This window comes from Sapajus apella, unplaced genomic scaffold (assembly GCF_009761245.1).
Source record: "Sapajus apella isolate SASKATOON/1434 unplaced genomic scaffold, GSC_monkey_1.0 scaffold39, whole genome shotgun sequence".
In the NCBI taxonomy this organism is placed as follows: domain Eukaryota; kingdom Metazoa; phylum Chordata; class Mammalia; order Primates; family Cebidae; genus Sapajus; species Sapajus apella.
The window spans coordinates 1,061,973-1,081,432 of record NW_022436979.1 but is presented as its reverse complement, the minus strand read 5'-3'; the positions used below and the strand labels follow the sequence as shown (position 1 = coordinate 1,081,432).

The window sequence follows — 19,460 nt, the reverse complement described above, 5'->3', positions numbered from 1 at the left end:
ACCTCTGGGTATCCGGCATTGCTGGAGGGCGGAGCTGGGTGCAGGAGGCCATCAGGGCGGGAAGCGCGGGGATTCGAGTCTGTGGACCCAAGAAGTTTTCCTCAGCTCTCCTTCCTCTTTCCCGCGCCGGCCTGCGCGCCCGAGACTGTGGCAGAGCCGCCGCGAGAGGTGGCGCGCCGTGTTCCTCCCGGACGCGGGGTGGGCGGGCGGCTCCCACGCGAGCCCCTCTCAGGAGGGGGAGGGGTGTAGAACTGCTCCGGATTCTCAGGCGCGCAGCCACCTCGTCCTCGGGTTCCAGCCGAGCGTCCTGCAGCGGATCCCGCGCGGGGGGGGTGGGGGGGGAGGGGAGGGGGAGGAGGAGGAGGGGAGGGGGAGGAGGAGGAGGGGCGGGGGGAGTGAGCGGAGCTCCGCGTGGGGCGGGGGGGCGCCGGGGAGGGAACGGAGTGGACGGCTCGAGACGGCGGCGCGTGCGGCTCCTGAGCGCGGCGAGTTGGCAGAGCCGGGCTGCGCTTCCGCGGGAGCGGCGGGCGCCGTGGGGCTCCCGACAAGGTGAGGTGCCGGGCAGTGGCGGGGCGCCCTGGCGGCGGAGCTGGGGCTGGAGCTGGGGCTCCCTCCTCACCCCACCTCCCTCCTCCCGGGTCTCCTTAATCACCCGCCGCCCTCCTCCCGTGGCTCCCTCCTCAACTAGCGCCCTCCTCCCGGGTTCCTCCTCACCCTGCGCCCTCCTCCCGGGTCTCCGTCCTCGCCCGCCGCCCTCCTCACCCCACCTCTTCTCGGGTCTCCCTCCTCACCCAGCGCCCTCCTCCCCGGTCTTCGACCTCACCCGCCGCCCTCCTCCCGGGTCTGCTGCGCGTGAGCGCGGGGCCGTGGGGCGCAGTCTGCGGGGAGTGACGCGCGGCCTCAGCCGGTCTCCTCCGCGTCCGCCGCGGCTCGCCCAGCTCTCCGGGCCCCGGCCTTGGTCTTCGCCGACGCTAACGCGCCCTGTGTCCCCCCAGATGCTGCGGGTCCCAGCAGTGCTGTGCGTGTGCGCCGCCGCCTGGTGCAGTCAGGCTCTGGCCGCCGCGGGGATCGCGGGCGGGGGGCGCTCGGACGGCGGCAATTTCCTGGATGACCAGCAGTGGCTCAGCACGGTCTCGCAGTACGACAAGGAAGCCGGGCGCTGGAACAAATTCCGAGACGTGAGTGCCGCGCGGGTGCGGGGGGCGGCTCCGGGCTCCGGGGAGGGGGTTCGGGGGCGCGCGGTGGGGTTTGATCGCGGCTCGCGGCCTCTCCCGTCCGGTTCCCCGGCTGCATCCCTGAGGCGCCGGGCTCGGGTCTCAGTGGGTCCCACCGGGTCCCGCCCCTCCTCCGCCCTGAGTTCGGGTCTCGCCGGGTCCCGCCTCCTCCTCCCGCCCCGAGTTCGGGTTCCGCCCGCTCTCTCCGCGCCCTCCTTCCCCAGAGGCTGAAAGCGCGGCGCTCCCTCCGCACTTCCCAGCGGCGTTGCGGGCCTCGGTGCCAGTGCCCGGCGTGGCTGCGAAAGTCCCTGGGATCGATCCCTTTACTAATGATCCGTTAAGGAATTTGAGGGAAGGTTTCTAAAAGCCACGCTCCGCTCTCCGCTGGCTGTAGGGCATGTGGCAGCCCCAGCAGGCACTCGTTGAACTGCTCCCGATGACCTAAAGGGTCGGCCAGGTTTACGCTTCGGCGTGACTTTAATCCACAGCACTTCGTAATGCACTTTAATTTCGCTTTATTCCAACATGAATCGGTGCCCTGAGGTCTTCGAGGAGTGGGTGCGTGGGCAGGGGTCTGTGACAGCCATGAAGGAGTTAAACTGTAGACTTCCCTCCCTCCGCCGTGGAGTTTTCACCACCGAGATTAAGGGGGAGCCAGGTTCAGACCCCCGAAGCCAGTCCTTATTTTCCTCACTTGATGTGAGCTGAGCCGGGTGAGAGCCGCCCACGTGGAAGCCTTGAACTCGGTGGTCCCAGGAAGAGGACGCCCTGATGGGGGGGTCCCCCCCCCCAGCCCACTTGGCCTGGAGCGGGACAGGTTCACAGGCACATGGCCAGTCCTTCACGTGACACTGGAGGGAATTTCTCTTGGAGTCCACCTGCAGTGCACTACCTGGAGATGATGGGTTAACTTCTGCCATCAGCTCTGACTTGGGCACCACTAGGGAAAATGAATCGGAGCCTAAGCTAGCTCCATCCGGCCTCCCCCAACCCATTCTCTCAGCCTCTTCAGGAGGTAGCTGACAGCCAAACCTAGCAGAGAGATTCCTGAAGAAACACTCATTCTTACTTTAACATTAGGTGTAGCCAGTTGATTGGGAATATTTAATAGAGAACTTTGCCTATATACTTTATGAACAAAGCTTAAGAATCATTTTATTACTAAATAAATGCCCTTATAAAAGCATAACTTTTGCATATTTAAGTTTATACTTATGTTGAGTACAAGGAAAAAAGCAAGCAAGTGAGATATTCCTACACCTAAAGAAATTGGTAAAGCATATTGAACATTTTATAAGTATTTGAACACTGTTTCACATTATGGCATTTCATTATCTAATGGCTGCTTGAAAATCTTTTAGAAATGAATTTTTGAAACCCCTCTCAACAATGGGATATGTCTAGTTGATACCGATTACATGCTGTTTTCTATTTGCTTTTTTCTGTTTGTTTCTTTGTTTAGCTCTGTTAGTGATAAAATCAACTACAAAAGGTTCCTCAGTGGGAGAATTGTAGGAGTACTAATACCTTCACCAGGAGCAGAGATAAAAGCTTTCTTCTCTAAATTGTATTTTAAATTTTGAGTATTTTCGTATTCTCTTACTTTATTCAGTTTATTGAATTATTGAGTGACTTGGACAGTTTGTGAATGTGTTTAAACTATTGAGACAAGCTGAGTTGTCTACTATAGAACTAAATATGCTAAAATTTATGCAGTCAATTTCCGTAGAGACAGTATTTTATTGCTATATCATTTTCAGATGTTCTTCTCTGATCTCAAGCAAAAAGTCCATCAAAATTGTACATAATTTTTCAAAAGATTTACCGATACATTGTAAGCAAATATCTGTTTTGAAGTATATGCAATACCTAAAAATATAATACTGATGTATTGGAAAAACTTTCATCAGGTTTGAGTATTACCATTTTAGTAAGACAGTTACATTTTTGTAAAGATGACTTCTGCAGCGCATGGAGCCGATAAAGGCTATCATGTTTTACCGGTGAACCACCTGTTGCTTATTCTTAACATGATGAAATGTATGCTGACAGTGTGGTTTCTCAAATAATAACTCAGGGTGCATATTACAGAATCCTTATCTAGAGCTTCCATCCCACTGCTATTTATTCGCATTCTTTCCCTTTTGGGGAATCATTAGCTTAATAATCTTTTCTGTAGCTTTCAGGATGTTATTTTTCAGTTCATTTGCAGCTGGAGGCACATGGTGATAAGGCATTACTTGAAATAATACTCTACTGCATGAATCTAACTTTAAATGTTCTGCATGAGCTTTGATATCTTAAATAATGAATTTATGTACTCAGTTTATATGAGGGCAAAGAAACATGGAATTCTGAACCTCTTATTTGAGAAACAATTTAACATTTGTGCTTTTTTCCCCATATTATTTGTGAGGTACATTTGCGCTTTTTTTCCCCATATTAAATTATTTATTTAAAAAAAAAAAAGCCTTGGAAAACATCAGCATAATTGTTGCTGAGATTAATCCTTATTTTTTTTTCTTCCCAAGTAACTGTTTAACATAATCAGCATTGTTTTACAAGTAACTCCTTAGTGAAAGTTTGAACTGTTCCTTCTTTTGAAATATATTTGAAAACTATCTGAAATAATTTAAAAATATAATTTAGCATTATATTTAACTTGAATGATTTAGAAAATGTTACTCTTTATATATTTTATATGTAATGTGTAAATATAATTTATTTATAAGAAAGCTTTAGGAACAAAGGGCATGGGTGGAGTTACGTGAGAGTAGGTGAGCATGAGAACCGCTGTCATTGAGGCTCATTTTCTCAATTTTCCCAATATAAATGCTAGAGAAGTAATGACAGCAAAGACAAGCTTACAGCGAGAAAGTGTTAATGCAGAAGAAACCTCAAAGACTTTTGACTACTCTATGCTAGCAGTGTCTGTTGAATAAAGTTTGTTACCTTTGTTGTCCTTTTGAAGGACCTTGGAATGTACCATGTTTAATGCTATAGACGTAAAGAGCTTTCACTGTTTTGAAAGTTATTAATTTATTTGGTTATTAGTATCAAAATTCTGATAGACATTTTAATATCTATGTTTTAGGAAAACGTAAAAGTTTCACTTAATCTGAAGATACAGAAAAGTCAACACATTTAAACCTGAGTACAGTAGATAGAACCAGCATGCTTTACTTAGGTTATAATTATGTAATTTTTTTGAAAATTGTACTTTAGTTTCTGGGGTACATGTGCAGATCATGCAGGATTGTTGCATAGGTACACACATGGCAATGTGATTTGCTGCCTCCATCCCCCATCACCTACATCTGGTATTTCTCCCCATGTTATCCCTCCCCAAGCTCCCCATATAACTTTCTCAACAATGGGATATATTCAGTAGATATACTGATTACATGCTTTTTTTTTTTTTTTTTTTTTTTGATGAGGGTCCCTGTTGGGTAGTGATAAAATTAAGTACCCAAGATTCCTCAGTGGGAAAATTGTGGGAATACCATTATCTTCTCCCAGAGCTGGAGTAAAGGATTCATTCATCCCATTCTTGTGAATATATTAGGAGAATTGTAAATCAGGATCATTATGAGGAAACTGAATTATTAGCTCAGGTGGCTCATGTACTGCATATTTCAAACATATTTTATAGTTTAATTAAACCATACCCTTTATCATGTAATAAATGAGTATGGAATTTGTAATCAATGAATTTATTAGTAATACATGGTATAATAACATTATCAAAATTATCTATTACTGATTTTACTGAAATACATGCAGTCAGTAATTAGGGATGACAAAGATAGAATATGAGAAGCCCTCAAATACGGTATTTAGGAACCAGAAAAAAGAGGAATGACGGCCATGTTAATTTTTATGTAAATTATATAATAAAAACAGGATTGTGCCCTTTAATGGAAATTCAAATAGTTCTAGATTAAATTTGTTTTTCAATAAAAATACCTGGGGCCCATTTTGAACTTTTTGTTTTAAGGAATGTTTAGTGTTGTGAAAACTATAATAAACTTTAGTTTACATTTATTCCTTCAGTGATGTTCGATATCCATCAGATATATTTAATGCAATAATATGGTTCTACAATTTAACTTTACAAATTTAACTTTAATATAAGCTTAAGGACATGTAGAATATTGGGAAAATATAGAATACAGGCTGACGTGTCTCGGAGGCACTCAATATACATTGACTTTTAAAAAATACCTGATTTGGGGCTGTTGAATAGTAAGTAGAACATTATAATTTATTTTTTCTTTTTATTCTCCTTTTTCATCTAAGGTGAGGTTCTTAAGTGTATGGATTATTTAAGAGATAATGGCTGATGGTGAGGGATATTTCCTGGCACTTAGTGGGCTACAGAGGAGTAAAGGTTCCCAAGGGTCTGTCAACTTCTACTGTTGTTAGAAAGTAAATAGAACAATTGGTTTCTATGTCTATGCAAAATAAAGTATCCTATGGCTCTAGAGAACATTAAAATTCAAGCAATGAGAATATTTAAGGAATGCTCTCTCGGTATATTTTTTAGGTTTATGATGTGCCCTGGTTGTATTTCTTGAGCCCCATGTATACCCTTACCATTGAAGGATCCTTTTTTTCTGGCAGCAAAGTTATGGTATTATACTTTTCAAAAGTATGTATCAAAAATAAAATTAAACATTTCTTAATAATTTGGATATATTTAATAAACTACTATTGTTTCTGTACAAGAATGCCTTCTCAATAATGGAGATCCAATTCTTATGAAAATGTACATTTCCAGTGTTTCTCACTATGGAGCAGTATTTATAACCCTGATAATAATTATCTGTACTTCACTGTAGTTGAGAACACAGGCATTTCGTGGGAATTCTTCACAGTTAATTGAGTGCATTATCATGAGTGTTTTTCTCTCTTTTGCTTTTATGATGATTATGGGCACTGTGTTTAGTTCTTAAAAGCTTGTGAATATAGTGTATCTATTTGCAGATAGAGTTGGTGAAGACTGTAGCACGCAGTAGTATTTTTATTGGACTATTATTCATATTGTTTAAATCATGGGGGGATTTAATCGAGAGAGGCACTTGACCTCTTAAGAGAAGCAATAGGCAACCTTTGACAATTCTGGGGCCAGTGAGTACAACAGCAAAGAGCTAGGCTTGGCAGCATCCTGACTGTTGTTTCTGTCATCAGGATACCACTTAAGCCATGATCATAGTATCAATTCCACACCCCTATTTGTGAAACCCGCTACTGCAACCACTATCATGCTTACCAGTCAGGATTTAAGTTTGGTTTTATCATCAGTTATCACATAATGAAGGAAGGCAGGTCAGAGAATGTCCACTCATCTGCTTGTTTCTGGAGGGAATCTTAGTTCTAGCTGGTATCACATTATCAGATTCTGTCCAGAGCTATGAATTGATCACAGAACTTTAGTCCATTTTCCATGGGTTCATCCTAACAGAAATTAAAGAGGATAAAACAATGCTTTTAACTCTCTGGCTCTCCTAACTTCCAGTGAATGATTAGAAAAGTGTAACCAAGTGTAAAACTGTAAGTAAGAGAAACAATTATGCTGTGTATGTTATATATGTTTATAAGTATGTGTAGATTCATGCATGAATGTATATCTGTTATGTATATATTATATGTGTGTATGTCAAGTTGATAACAGATTAATCAAAAAACAGAGGCAATTATATATTGTGCTATAAGTTTTTTTGTATGCACCATATTTGTGTGTAGTTATTATATATAACATGTTGAGTAGAACGCCAATATCCATCTACCCACCCCCAAAATGTTAAGACATGTTAAGTTTCCTTGTTTTTTGTTTTCTTTTCCTGGTTAGGTTTTGTGCATCTTATAACTTGAGAAGTTGATTTCATTGACTGTTACATGTGTGGACACAGTGTGCTTTTCTGTTTCTTACAGCTAGTCAGCTCATTTGGGATTACATATTTAAACTTTTTAGCTAGATATACAAAAGGAACATCGTGTACTGCTATAAAGCATTTATTTTGCTACTCTGACAGTAAGACTTTGGGGTTGGATGCTTTTAGATCTTATGATTGTGACTCAGAGTGACATTTTATGTTCTTATACAACTTTAGTTTTCATGATCTGGGTCATAATTTTATTTCATTTTATGTACTTATTTTTAAAGGCTGATCTTTGACTTCTATAAACACTATCCAAGTCCTGTAAGCTCTTGGAGTATTTATATGTCTTTTTCATTTCTGAAAATCATCTTTTCTCCTCTTTCTGCCTCTTCTAGTTTACAGATTTGGACACTCCATTAGACTGTGAACTCCTTACAGCTACAGACTATAGTTTACTTTCCTCTCCACAGTCCTATAATTCACCTGGCATTACCACAATAATTGTCTCAGAGTTATCACTAGAAAATATTTACTAAATGAGGCGACATTATATTCAAAACACATTGCCAATTGAAACATCCTTACCTAAAGGTTTTTTAGAACTGTGTTGTCTTTTATTGGCCAGTTCCATTTCTGATCACCTCAAGCCCAGTTTTGTAATTTATATAAAAATTCAATTTTTATAAAATGTAAAGTTATATGTATTAAACCACTTAAGTCCTACAAGTTCCAAAATGTGTCAAAATAGAAATGCCGTGTCCAAACTGTCATGTTCAGTCTCAGAATAGTCAACAGCAGATGACATTAGGGTGCATCACAGTGCTCCCTCTCCCAATTTGTCCAGTTCTTTTTCCGTAGCTTCTCTTTGACAACATAATTCTGTCACTCAAATATCTTTAGTTTTGCTGCCTAATAGGTAATATCAAGCACTAGTATCTTCCCTTTCTTTTTCAACTACTGAACTTTAATTAATGGTTGTATAGGTAAGTCCAGATACTTTACTGACAGTTCAGATTTATTTCTTTCATTTCCACCTGACTCAGCTGCCAATTGGTTAGAGAGAGATTCAGTTCCTGTAGAAAGGAGACCCTGAATCAGAGCACCTGAGAAATGATAGAATTCTGCTGGCCAAACATGAGACCATCAAGAAGTGGGTGTCCAGCCTGGGCTTCATGGTGACTCCCTTAAGCAAGCTTCTCTGTTAATGGCCATTTCCAATCTAACTAACAGGAGGGTTTTGAGAGAAAATCTAGGACAATCACCTTGTCCCAGAATTGAACTGAAAGTGATCACACATGACGTCTACTTGTATCCCACAGGCCTGAACTCAGTTACATGTCAACACCTAGCTGCAAGGGACATAGGGAAATTTAATCTTTAATGAGAATGAGTGACCCTTAAAAGAAAGCAAGCAATACTCAGCACTAGGAGAAAATTTTGGTAACTGTGATATCTGGTTATGCTCTTTCAGTCATCTCAGTAGCTCTTGAAGATATTCTCGGTCTTCACCCCTGTGTCCTCTGATGGGTTTTTTTTTTTTTTAATCATTGCCTGTCCATTGTTTCCTTCCCTGATCAGTCTTTTGAATTCTATATTATCCCAATATCCTCTTAGCCATGATGGACATGCTTGAGTAGTGCTGGTTGGGCCAGAACTATGACACCTAGTACATAGTTCTAGGTGTAGGAGTATGGTGAAAAGTAGTAGTGTGCTAACATCTAAGAGGAAATTTTGAACGTCAAAAACCAAAGAAGACTATCCAAAAAGTTACCCTGTTAAGGAGAGCCTGCATCTACTGACCAATGCTGTTTTCCTTTGGTGGAATCATTTAGCCTGTCTTCTGTGAAACTTTTTTTGAGCTGTAGGTCTTTGGTGGTAGGTCTGGAATTCCTGTGTGAAGGCATTAATGGTGATTGGTGGGAAAGAATCAGAATTTACTTCTCACATCTCTTTGTTAAAGAACAGGATACTCTCCTGCTGCTACTGCTGTGTTTCCTCTGATGCAGAAAAAGGAAAGTAATTAAGACAAACAACATTTGGCTGAAATAATACTAGAAGTGACACCCTTGCCAGGTTCATGCAGCTCTTAGGCTTGAAAGCAAAGAAACCAGTCTTTTTGGTTCTAGATTCTCTGGGACAGTTAGGAAATAAAAACTGCAGTAAATCAGATTTGCCAGAATTCCCATACAGCCTTTAATCTTTAGAGTTTTTTTTCCCTTGACATAGCAGATTGCTGGCAATTAGAATGCTTGAGAGCTACTTAACTGAGTCATAAACAGAGATGGTGAATTGGTCTATTTGTCTATCAGGTTTTGTTTTTTGGAGAGATCCTTGATTTTTTTTCCTCCTTCCTACTTGATAAATAAAAACTTTCTTATTTATTTATTATTTTTCATACATATTCATGGCATGATTATCTTACAAGGGATGATTATATAAATTTGCTTAATATTTTATTACACATAAATTAATAATAATATAATTTACAGATATATAAGGTAAAAGGGTAGGTTAAAAAGTCTTCATACAGTTATTTTTCCTTTGCAGTCATGTCGTTTCTTCCAAAGGATTGATGCTTTCCCTAATATTTTTAAACCAGAAGTCATCTGGCCTTCAATTTTCTGCTCACAAGCTGATTCCTTTATCGAGGAAATAATGGTCTGAATCAGAAATATTGTGTCCCACCTCCAAATATATATTGCAGATTTTTCTATTTCAATTTAAGAATAATGGCCTAATAAAATTTTTTATTCGATCCTTCAGAAATAGCATCATTAAATTTCATTTGTTCATTTATTGGTTTTAAAAGCATCATGTTGAATAAATAATAATAATCTTAAGAATCCGTGTGAGGTAGATTTTTTCGTTTTTGTATATGGCTTGTATGCTTTGAATACTTTTAAGCCATATTATCACGCTTATTGTCAAACAGATAATTAAATTCAGTATTCAGTTTTCATAACTGATTAGAAAAGTTATTATTTAAATTATGCTATTTCAATATAGAAAATAAAATTTAAGTACCATTTTATTGCAGCAATATGTAGTTATATTATTTTTTGTTAGGCTTGAACATTTGGTAGCTTGGTTAACTACTGACATAATTTTAAAAAGGCACTTATATTTAGTATACATAGCTATTTTATACACACAATCAAATAGTAAGTGGCATATACAGAAATTCCTTCTTTTTCCACATTCACTTAAGCTCTTTATATGGATTTAGGAATGAACTATATGCTAATATTTCTATTTTCAGATTATAATAGCATTTCATCAATAAAATCATACCACATCTTTATCTATGTTTTTGAATACACAAGGAAAAAATAAAGTCTATTTTAACTTTTCCATACTACTTTATCATGGATTCCTCTTTTTGCCTTATTTTATTTTCTGAAAATTCCAACTAAGTATGGTAATTATGTCTAAATACAGTATCGTTAGCAGTGCGCTAAATGTGTATATAGTAAGCAAGATGCCAAAAATGGAAAAATATGTGTTGGAAAACTATGGTCTCAGAATTTATAAAGTAAATACAACTTGATTAGATATTTGATTGAAAATAATTAAAAGATTTTAATTTAATTAATGGCTGTTTTTCTAGCCAGATTACTTTGAAAAACAAGCTAAATGCATAAAAGATCTGTATTTTATATGTAGATGGGAACTCAAAGTTTGAATTATTTTGGCTATAGAGGATGATGATGGTAAAATGCACTCATCCAAAACATTAAATGAGGCAAGTGCTAAAAATTTAATAATAAAACTATAATGACAGTCTTTCTTGTATAGAAATTGATAATATAATAATAACAATCACTTATATATGGCATATTACATGCAAGGAGTATTATAAGTTCACTTTTATTTTAGTTTTTTAGGGATAGGGACTCGCTATATTGTCCCAGCTGGTCTTGAACTCCTAGAGCTCAAGTGATTCTCCTTACTTGGCCTCCCTGAGTTCTGGGATTACAGATGTGATCCACTGTGCCTAACCAGTTAAGAAAAATGTGTTGATTAGTAATATCCTTGTAAGGAATGTGCAACTTTTAATCCATTGTGTAGCTGAGGAAACTCAGGGCCAAGATCACACAGACAGTAAATATGGTCAGGGACCTCCCTCCAGTAGTAGAATTTTGGCTCCAGAAACTTTGCCCTTAAACATAGGAGAGTAATACTTCTTCATCTGTTAATGCTGTTTGGGGTGTCTGTTATATGCTAGACACTTTAAATATGTTATCTTACTTAGTATAATCTCTCTATATAATTTTATTATTTATATGTTATTAAATTATTATATTCTTCATTGTATATAAGTATATATAATTATACATATAATTTTTAATTGTAAAAAGCACATGACATAAAATTTTAAATTGTGGTAAAAAACACTTGACATAAAATTTACCATATAGCCATTTTTAAGTCTATAATTCAGTAATGTCAAGTATATTCACATTGTTTTATGACCAATCTCAAGAACGTTTTCATTGCGGAACTGAAACTTTATACTTATTTAGCCACATCCCATTTCACCCTTCCTTCTGCCCCTAGGAAAAACCATCCTACTTTTTGTTTCTAGGAATGTCACTACTTTAGATCTGTAAGTGGAACAATAGTATTTGTCTGTTTGCGACTGGCTTTTGTTAGCCTAATATCCTCAAGTTTCATCCATGTTGTAGCATGTGACAGGGTTTCCTTTTTCTTAAAGATCAAACAGTATTCTATTATTTGTATATTCCACATTTTACTCACTTATTTGTCAATAAACACCTTGGGTTACTTTTAACTTTTTGCCATTGCAAGTAATGCTGCTATGAACATAGGTATTCAAATATTTCTTCAACATACTGCTTTCAGTTCTTTGGATGTATACTCAGAAATGAAATTGCTGGATCATATGGTGTTCTATTTTTAATTTGTTTTTAGGAACTGCCATACTGTTTCCCATGGTGGTTATGCTGTTTTACAGTCCCACTCACAATGAATAAAGGTTCCAATTTCTTCACACCCTTGCTAACACTTGTTAATTTACGTTTTGTTGTTGTTGTTCTTGGTGTCATTCTGAATGGTTGTGAGTTGATTTCATGGTTTTGATTTGCATTCCCCTAATGATTAGTAATATTGAGCTTATCTTGTTATACTGTTAGCTACTTATACATCATTTCTGAAGAAACGTCTATTCAGGTCTTTTGCCCATTTTTAATTGGGTTACGTGTTTTTTGTTTTTTTCTTTTCTGGAAAGTCTTTTAATCAAAAAAGTAGAGATTAGTAATCTTCTTTCACAAGTAATGTAAGTCAGTATCACCAAGCTTAATCAACCTGCTCAAAATCAGTGAAGTTTGAAATGACTTTTCAACTCTAAAGACTATGGGTTTGTTGTTTGTTTAATTAACAGTTGACCAGTTTAAATCAGTTATTACAGACAGCTCAAATTTTTTGTTGTTGTTAATTATTTTATTTATTTTTTAAGAGTCAGAGATTTAGGGGATATGGAGGGATAACATTAGGAGAAATACATAATGTAGACGACGAGTTGATGGATGCAACAAACCACCATAACACATATACCTATGTAACAAACCTGCATGTTCTGCATGTGTACCCCAGAACTTACAGTATAATAATAATGATAATAATAATAAATAGTCCACTATTTGCTCTGTTGCCCAGGTTTTAGTACAGTGGTGCCATCATAGCTCTCTGCAGCCTGGAACTCCTGGGCTCAAGTGATCCTTCCACCATAGCTTCTCAAGTAGCTTGGACTACAGGCATGTGCCACCATGTGTGGCTATTTTTTTTTTTTTCTTAATTTTTGTAGAGACTGGGGTTTCACTTTGTTGCCTAGGCTGGTCTTGAACTCCTAGGCTCAAGCCATCCTCCCACTCAACCTCCCAATGTGTTGGGATTACAGGTGTTGCACATCGTGTCTGGCTTGGTTTTCTATATTTTGACTTACGGTTAGTCTTTTTAACCAAGGAAGTGATTAAGGTTTGTAATTTGAATGTGTTGTCCTTTATACAGAATCACTATGATCTTGCTATAATTTGATCAGTGTATCTTGAAGCTGCAGTAGGAAACTTCTAGTTGCCTGTCCTTCATTAGTCTTACAAATGCCAGTAGCTTCAAATCACATACTGTTCAAATAGTAATGTTTATCCCTATAGAGATACTATATTTGACTGCATCATATTACTGACATTTTTATTACTGACCTTTTTTGATGTCACAGTGCAGGTCTGAATATTTTATTTGGTCAGAAATAGCTGTTAAAAGAAATACTAGGCTGGGTGGGTTGGCTCATGCCTATAATTCCAGAACTTTAGGAGGCCAAGGTGGGAGGATGACCTGCTGCCAGGAGTTTGAGACCAGCCTAGGCAAGAAAGCCAGACCTCCTATCTGCAAAATTAAAAAAAAAATGGTGGGTGTTAATGGGTACATGCCTGTGGGCCCAGCTACTGGAGAAGCTGAGGTGGGAGGATTGCTTGACCTGGGAGGTTGAGGCAGCAGTAAGCCATGATCATACCAGTGCCACTACAGCTTGGATGGCAGAGTGAGATCCTGTCTCAAAAAAAAAAAAAATTTCTTACGGTAGCTGTTGTTTGGCTTGTAAGTTTATTTAACATCTTTGGAAGCTGTTTTTTAAAGTGTTACTGTGCCTAATTTTTAATTTCTAGAGTTGTGCCCCCACCCCGCCTTGTTTTTGGCTGAAGAGGCATTAACTTCTTCCTATTATCAAATTAGGTAAAATGGAAATGAAAAATGAATTATTTTTTAAAATTAAATTTTAGGAGTTCACAACTTATTATATATAATCAACACATACAATATAATTGTAATCATTGTTGAATGAGTTCTAAGAAAACTTACCAATCTCTGTCCTAGTAGAAAATGTAGTTTTCTGTTTTCCATGTTGAATATCAAAGAGAAATTTAATGTTACTGACTTAAAAATGAAATCCTATCATATATAAGATAGGTTGGAATATATGTAAGTTTTTAAGAATATTTTGTTGTCTACATATATTTTGAAGTCCTCTATATCTAGAATTTCATTTAAGATATGAACAATAACACTGAACATGGATTCTGTTTTGGAGTTTTTTTTAGCAAAAAACAAAAAGCAAAATTAATCTGCTACACTGAAGAAAATATAGAATAAATTAAAATTCAGTAATTTCTATAATTTATTTTTAAAATACAGAGAACTTAATGCTAAATTTCATACTAAGTATGTGAACTAAAGGGTTATATAGAATATTCTCTGATGAAAATTAAATCTTTCAGTCAACTAGAAATCTTTATGTTGAGTGTTCCAGATAATTCTGTGAGTTCTTTATTCTTAGCACAAGTAAAATCTCATTTAGGAGGAATGAGAGAGGAACCAAAAATGCCACAACTTAATCTAATTGTCTTCTGAGTTATAAAACATTGCAGGCCATTGTGCGCCTCAATACTGATAAAATATTAGATATAGTTCCTAAAAATAGTAATTTGATAGTCCCTTAATCACAGCTCACTTGTACTCTTCTATCACCAGGCTACTTTGTGACTTTCAAAATATTTACATAGGGACTATAAGCAGTATACTGTGAAATATGAGCTTGCTAATTGCCTTAACACATGGTATTAGCATCTGCTGAGAATCAGTTTTAGAATATCAGGATAATATTTATAGCCTTTCATGGCATACAGTATAGTGTGAAATTATAGGCAACCTGCTAGTCTTCCAGTAAGGCTGCCTAAATTGCCCTTGGCAACATCTGATATTCTCCTTAGATGTCCCTGAGGCAGTTAGATTCATCTAAAATGAACATTCCCTGAGGCAGAACTTTTCTAGAACATTGTATCAACAGCATTAACCTAGTATTACCTGAGACATTTTTCCTTGACATAAAATATATTTTTTTGAATTTGAGATGTTATACACTTGATAGTTTTAAAGAACTATTGTGCTTACTGAAATTGTGAATTAAAGGCACGCTCCATACTGATAACTAAGGAAGTGCTAGTTTGAAGCTGTGAAATTTGAAAGTAACACTAGGCAAAGTGATATTTGTACATAGACCACACATTTAGTATACTACCCCTGGAATTTCGTATTACATATATTAACTTTCTTTGAAAATGTTATTGTCATTTAAAATTGTTTATTTCAGAATTAAAATATTTTTTGTCTTTAGTCTACATATTTTTCTATATAAAAACTTTTAAAAATGGGAAAGTTGTCTATGGGGAATGACATGTTTGATTCAAATAACAAATTAGTAGTCAAGATAGGAAAAAGAACATCCCACATTATTTTTTTAGGGAATATATTAAAAAAATTAAATGCATGCCATGAAGCAAGTTTGGAATATGATTGAGAACCATAGGCAGTTTTTAGGTCAGTGAATGAGATCTGGACATTTAATTTCAAAGCTGTATGGTTTGCTCTGAGTAGCTGAAAGCCACCTGGCTTTGCTACAAAAAGTCTTATGTTTATTCTTGGAAGGAGTACCTCTTTATTGAATATGCTGTTTGCTCTGATGTGTGGATTCTAGAGGAAGCTTGGCATTCTCCTCAAAGATGACAAAAGCACCCCTGGTGCCCGTTGCTACTCCTGGAACTAGGATCAGAAGTCAAGTAAAACGTCAACACATCATCTGAGGCCAAGTTAATGTTTACTTGGGATCTCAGACACTTACTTTGCTAATAATGCAGGATCATTTTTGAGCTAAGGGCAGTTCCCTGACGTCTGATTGTTCAGCCTATGTGCTCCTGAATAGCTTTTAAGTGCTATTCAGAAATATGCCATCTTAGAAACATAAGTAAGATATTTGTGAACAGTAGTTCTTTTAAGTGGTGGGTAGTTGCATGATTTAGAAGTTGTAATTAAAAAATGTTCTTAGTTATTAGACTTTGATAATTTAATTTTCACCTTTTTGTTTTTGGACTATACTGTGATGTTCCTGATTTGTGTTTATTGTTTGCTAAAACCCTTGTGGTTTGTGGGTTGAACTTTTTTTCTTTAATGAAACTATATATTTCCTCCTAGATGGCATAATAAAAAATCTACAATTTAATTTTTATAGCAATGTTGTAATGTTCATATCATGTATAGCCATTCAGTATATCAAAATATGTATTTCAGATTGATTTTTAAATTGGGTATAAGTTATGTATATCCACCACCAAGTTTCTTTCTTAAATATATTGGCTAAATCCCCTAGAAATCAAGCTGTGTAAAGGACATATGAATAGAATTATGTATGTTATGCAAATTTGCAGTAGCATATTTTTCAGGTTTTTGAAACATTTTCATGTACAGTCTTCTCTCAGTATCCACAGGAGATTGTTTCCAGGACATCCCCAACATGAGAGATACCAAAATCCATGGATGCTCAAGTTCCTTATATAACACAGTATGGTATTTGCATGTAACCTACACTCATTCTCCCATATACTCTACCTCTAAATTACTTATAATACCTGATACAATATAAATGCTATGTAAATAGTTGCTTTACTGTGCTTATTTATTTGTTTTTGAGACAGAGTCTCACCCTGTCGCCCAGGCTGGAGTGCAATGGCATGATATTGACTCACTGCAACCTCTGCCTCCCAGGTTCAAGCTATTCTCCTGCCTCAGCCTCCCAAGGTGCCCGCCACCATGCCCAGCTAATTTGTGTGTGTGTGTGTGTGTGTGTAGTAGAGATGGGGTTTTACCATGTTGACCAGGCTGGTCTTGAACTCCTGACCTCAGGTGATCTGCCCACCTCAGCCACTCAAAGTGCTGGGATTACAGGCATGAGCCACCATGCCCAGCTGCTTTACTGTATTTTTTAGAGAAAATAAATAGCAAGAAAAGAATAACATCTGTAAATGTTCGTAGAGAGACATCCATCCATTCTTTTTTTTTTATTTTTAAATATTTTCAGCCTGTGGTTGGCTGAATGCATGGATGTGAAATTTATGGATACTGAGGGTTAACTGTATTATAATTTTTAACTGAAATAACCTTGTAAATAAAATTGTCCAAGGATACTCAAATTATTCTTTAACAAACTTTTCTTTTTAAAGTTCATATTCCTTAATAAAAGGCAAATAAAGTAGCCACATACATTTTATTTCAGTGTTTAACAAATTGTTTCTCAGTCTTTAGTAAAGCCATTGGCTAAGGCAATTTGTATATGTGTTTAGTTTGGCAAAGTAGTTTATTCTCTGATCTTATTTGTATTTATTTTAGGATTTTTCTATAATGTCATTCAATTATGAGTGTTTACTTTTGCAATATAATTAATGAAGTGTTTCTACATTTATTAAACTGATGCTTTTCCAAAGCTAATCTTCTGGGCTAAAAATTCTTAATTATTTTGAGGTACGGAAGCTCAGAATTTGAGGCCATCTGTGGTCACTTTTTCAGAAAATATTTAGATATGCAAAAAATTGTGTATAATATTCAAAGAATTCATAGTTCTCAGCTGTGATTAGTTAAAACATAGGTAAAAATGAGCTGTGCAATGAAAGTCATTTCTGCAGAACAGAATCCTTAAAGCTATACGAAAAATTTTTAAATGACCTTGTAATTACAGGAAGTTTATTATTGCTGATTCCTTCAACTCTCTGTCTTCCTCCTCAGTGTTCCGAATCAAATCACTTGCATGTTTTGTCAGGGTCTTCTCTGCAGTATTTTTCAAATCCAAGACTGTTCACTCTTCCTTGGGCCAGATCCTCATTTTCTATCCCTTAGGCTAGTCGTGTTGATAACCTTCATGTTTTCAGGCTTCTGTCTGCCTGCAAGCACGTCTAATGCTTTTTTGATCAATTAATTTTTCCCAAATAATAGTTCTGCTCTTGTTCTTCTCTTTAAAAGCTTCCATAAATCCTTTACTTTATTACAGAATACGATTGCATATAGCTGCCAGCTATAAGTTGCCTTCCAAAAATCTGTTAACAGGATTGTTTTTGGTGGATAAACTGCAAACTCCATATAATGGATCAGTTCATATAGATGTATAGTCAAGTTAGAGGGAGATCATGTGATTCCTAAGTCTATTGGAGACTCTTTAAATATTGTAACATATACTTGGAGAAAGACTGTTCACCAGGAGGAGTCTGAAATGAGACAGAGAAAAATCATTTATACAGGCAACCTTTGCCAGTGCTAAGGAAAGAGAGCGGTCATTTCTAACATTAGTCTAGTGTTCTACAACATGTACAGATCAAAAAAATTTCCTTTCTTTAATTCCATGATCACCTAGCAAATTTCTGATTTTAATATAGCTCAGTCTCAGGGAACAAATGTACCAGTCTTCCTGACACGTGTTTTCTGCTGACAGAACCAGGTTTCTGAGGCTTCAGGGCTGAAATCCAGATCCTGGATAGTGATAAATTCATCAAGGCAATCCTGCAGTGTGAGCTCTTTCACAGGTACCCAGGATGTTCCTGATGATAGACTGGTCTCACCAGGAGCTTTCTATTCAGATGTCAACACCAAACAACGTCCAATATTCCTATACCCAAATGCAAAAACTCCTCACTACCTGCCTCCAAACCTCATTTGCCTTCTTATCCTTATTTCCTCTTTCATGTGTTCTTCATACAAATCAGGAATCACCTATCTTCATACCACATTTGCAGCTCTTTCTTTTTTTGTGCTTTATTCGTGGTGAGTTGTTTTACTGGAAAAGAAGGGCTTTGCCCTGTTATTTATCTCATTCTCATTTTTCATGACCCGCTTTTATGTTTCCCTTTTTCCATGATCTCTTCCATGATTTCTGTGGTCAAATCCAACCTGTCTTTTCCATGACTACCTGGAGCACTATTTGAGAGGCAGGGTCAGCAGTGGAAAAAGCCGTGTTTCCTCAGAGGTCTGTCCCTTGTACTCCAGGAGTGCAGAAGGAATACGCATAAAACATTCAAATATGAGTAAGTGAAGCAAACTGTAACCCATTTTCTGCAGATTAAGTATAGGAGTTAGTAGTTAGAATAAACACCCCAACCCAGGTTAATACTGTTAGTTGTTAACTTAACATTTTATCTTATTTCTTTTGTAGAAATTTTTTATTGAGTCTTACAGTTATGGAGCACATGTTCCTTTTTAATTTCTAGTCAGTCTTTCCCAAATTTTGGTTTTTGCATTTAAACTCATTTACTTTACAAGAACACTTTTTACTACCATGTTTGAACTGTATTAAATATATGCGTTTAATAAATATATTGATTTATATAGTAAATATATATGTATAAGCAAGGATTTGCCATGTCATATGCAACACGTTTTTGCTCTTGAGAGCAGCCAACTCCTGATCTATAATTACTATGAAAATGTCAGCAGTAGGCTGCTGGATTTCTGCCATAAGTCATCACAGAAATTAGCT

General features: G+C 37.6%; 1 protein-coding gene across 6 annotated transcripts in view; it reads left to right on the top strand.

Moving 5' to 3' along the window:
• The first annotated feature begins 225 nt into the window (after positions 1 to 225).
• SPOCK3 (SPARC (osteonectin), cwcv and kazal like domains proteoglycan 3) overlaps positions 226 to 19,460 on the top strand; it is a 539,501-nt gene continuing 520,266 nt past the window's right edge. For 5 of the 6 annotated variants that reach the window (XM_032298609.1, XM_032298608.1, XM_032298607.1 and 2 more), the window contains exons 1-2: positions 445 to 549; positions 996 to 1,178. In XM_032298609.1, coding sequence (XP_032154500.1) covers positions 996 to 1,178 — 183 coding nt within the window. In that variant the 5' untranslated portion in view covers positions 445 to 549. Of the gene's footprint in view, positions 333 to 444; positions 550 to 995; positions 1,179 to 19,460 lie in introns of those variants that run through there. The other variant, XM_032298605.1, reaches the window with a different exon arrangement.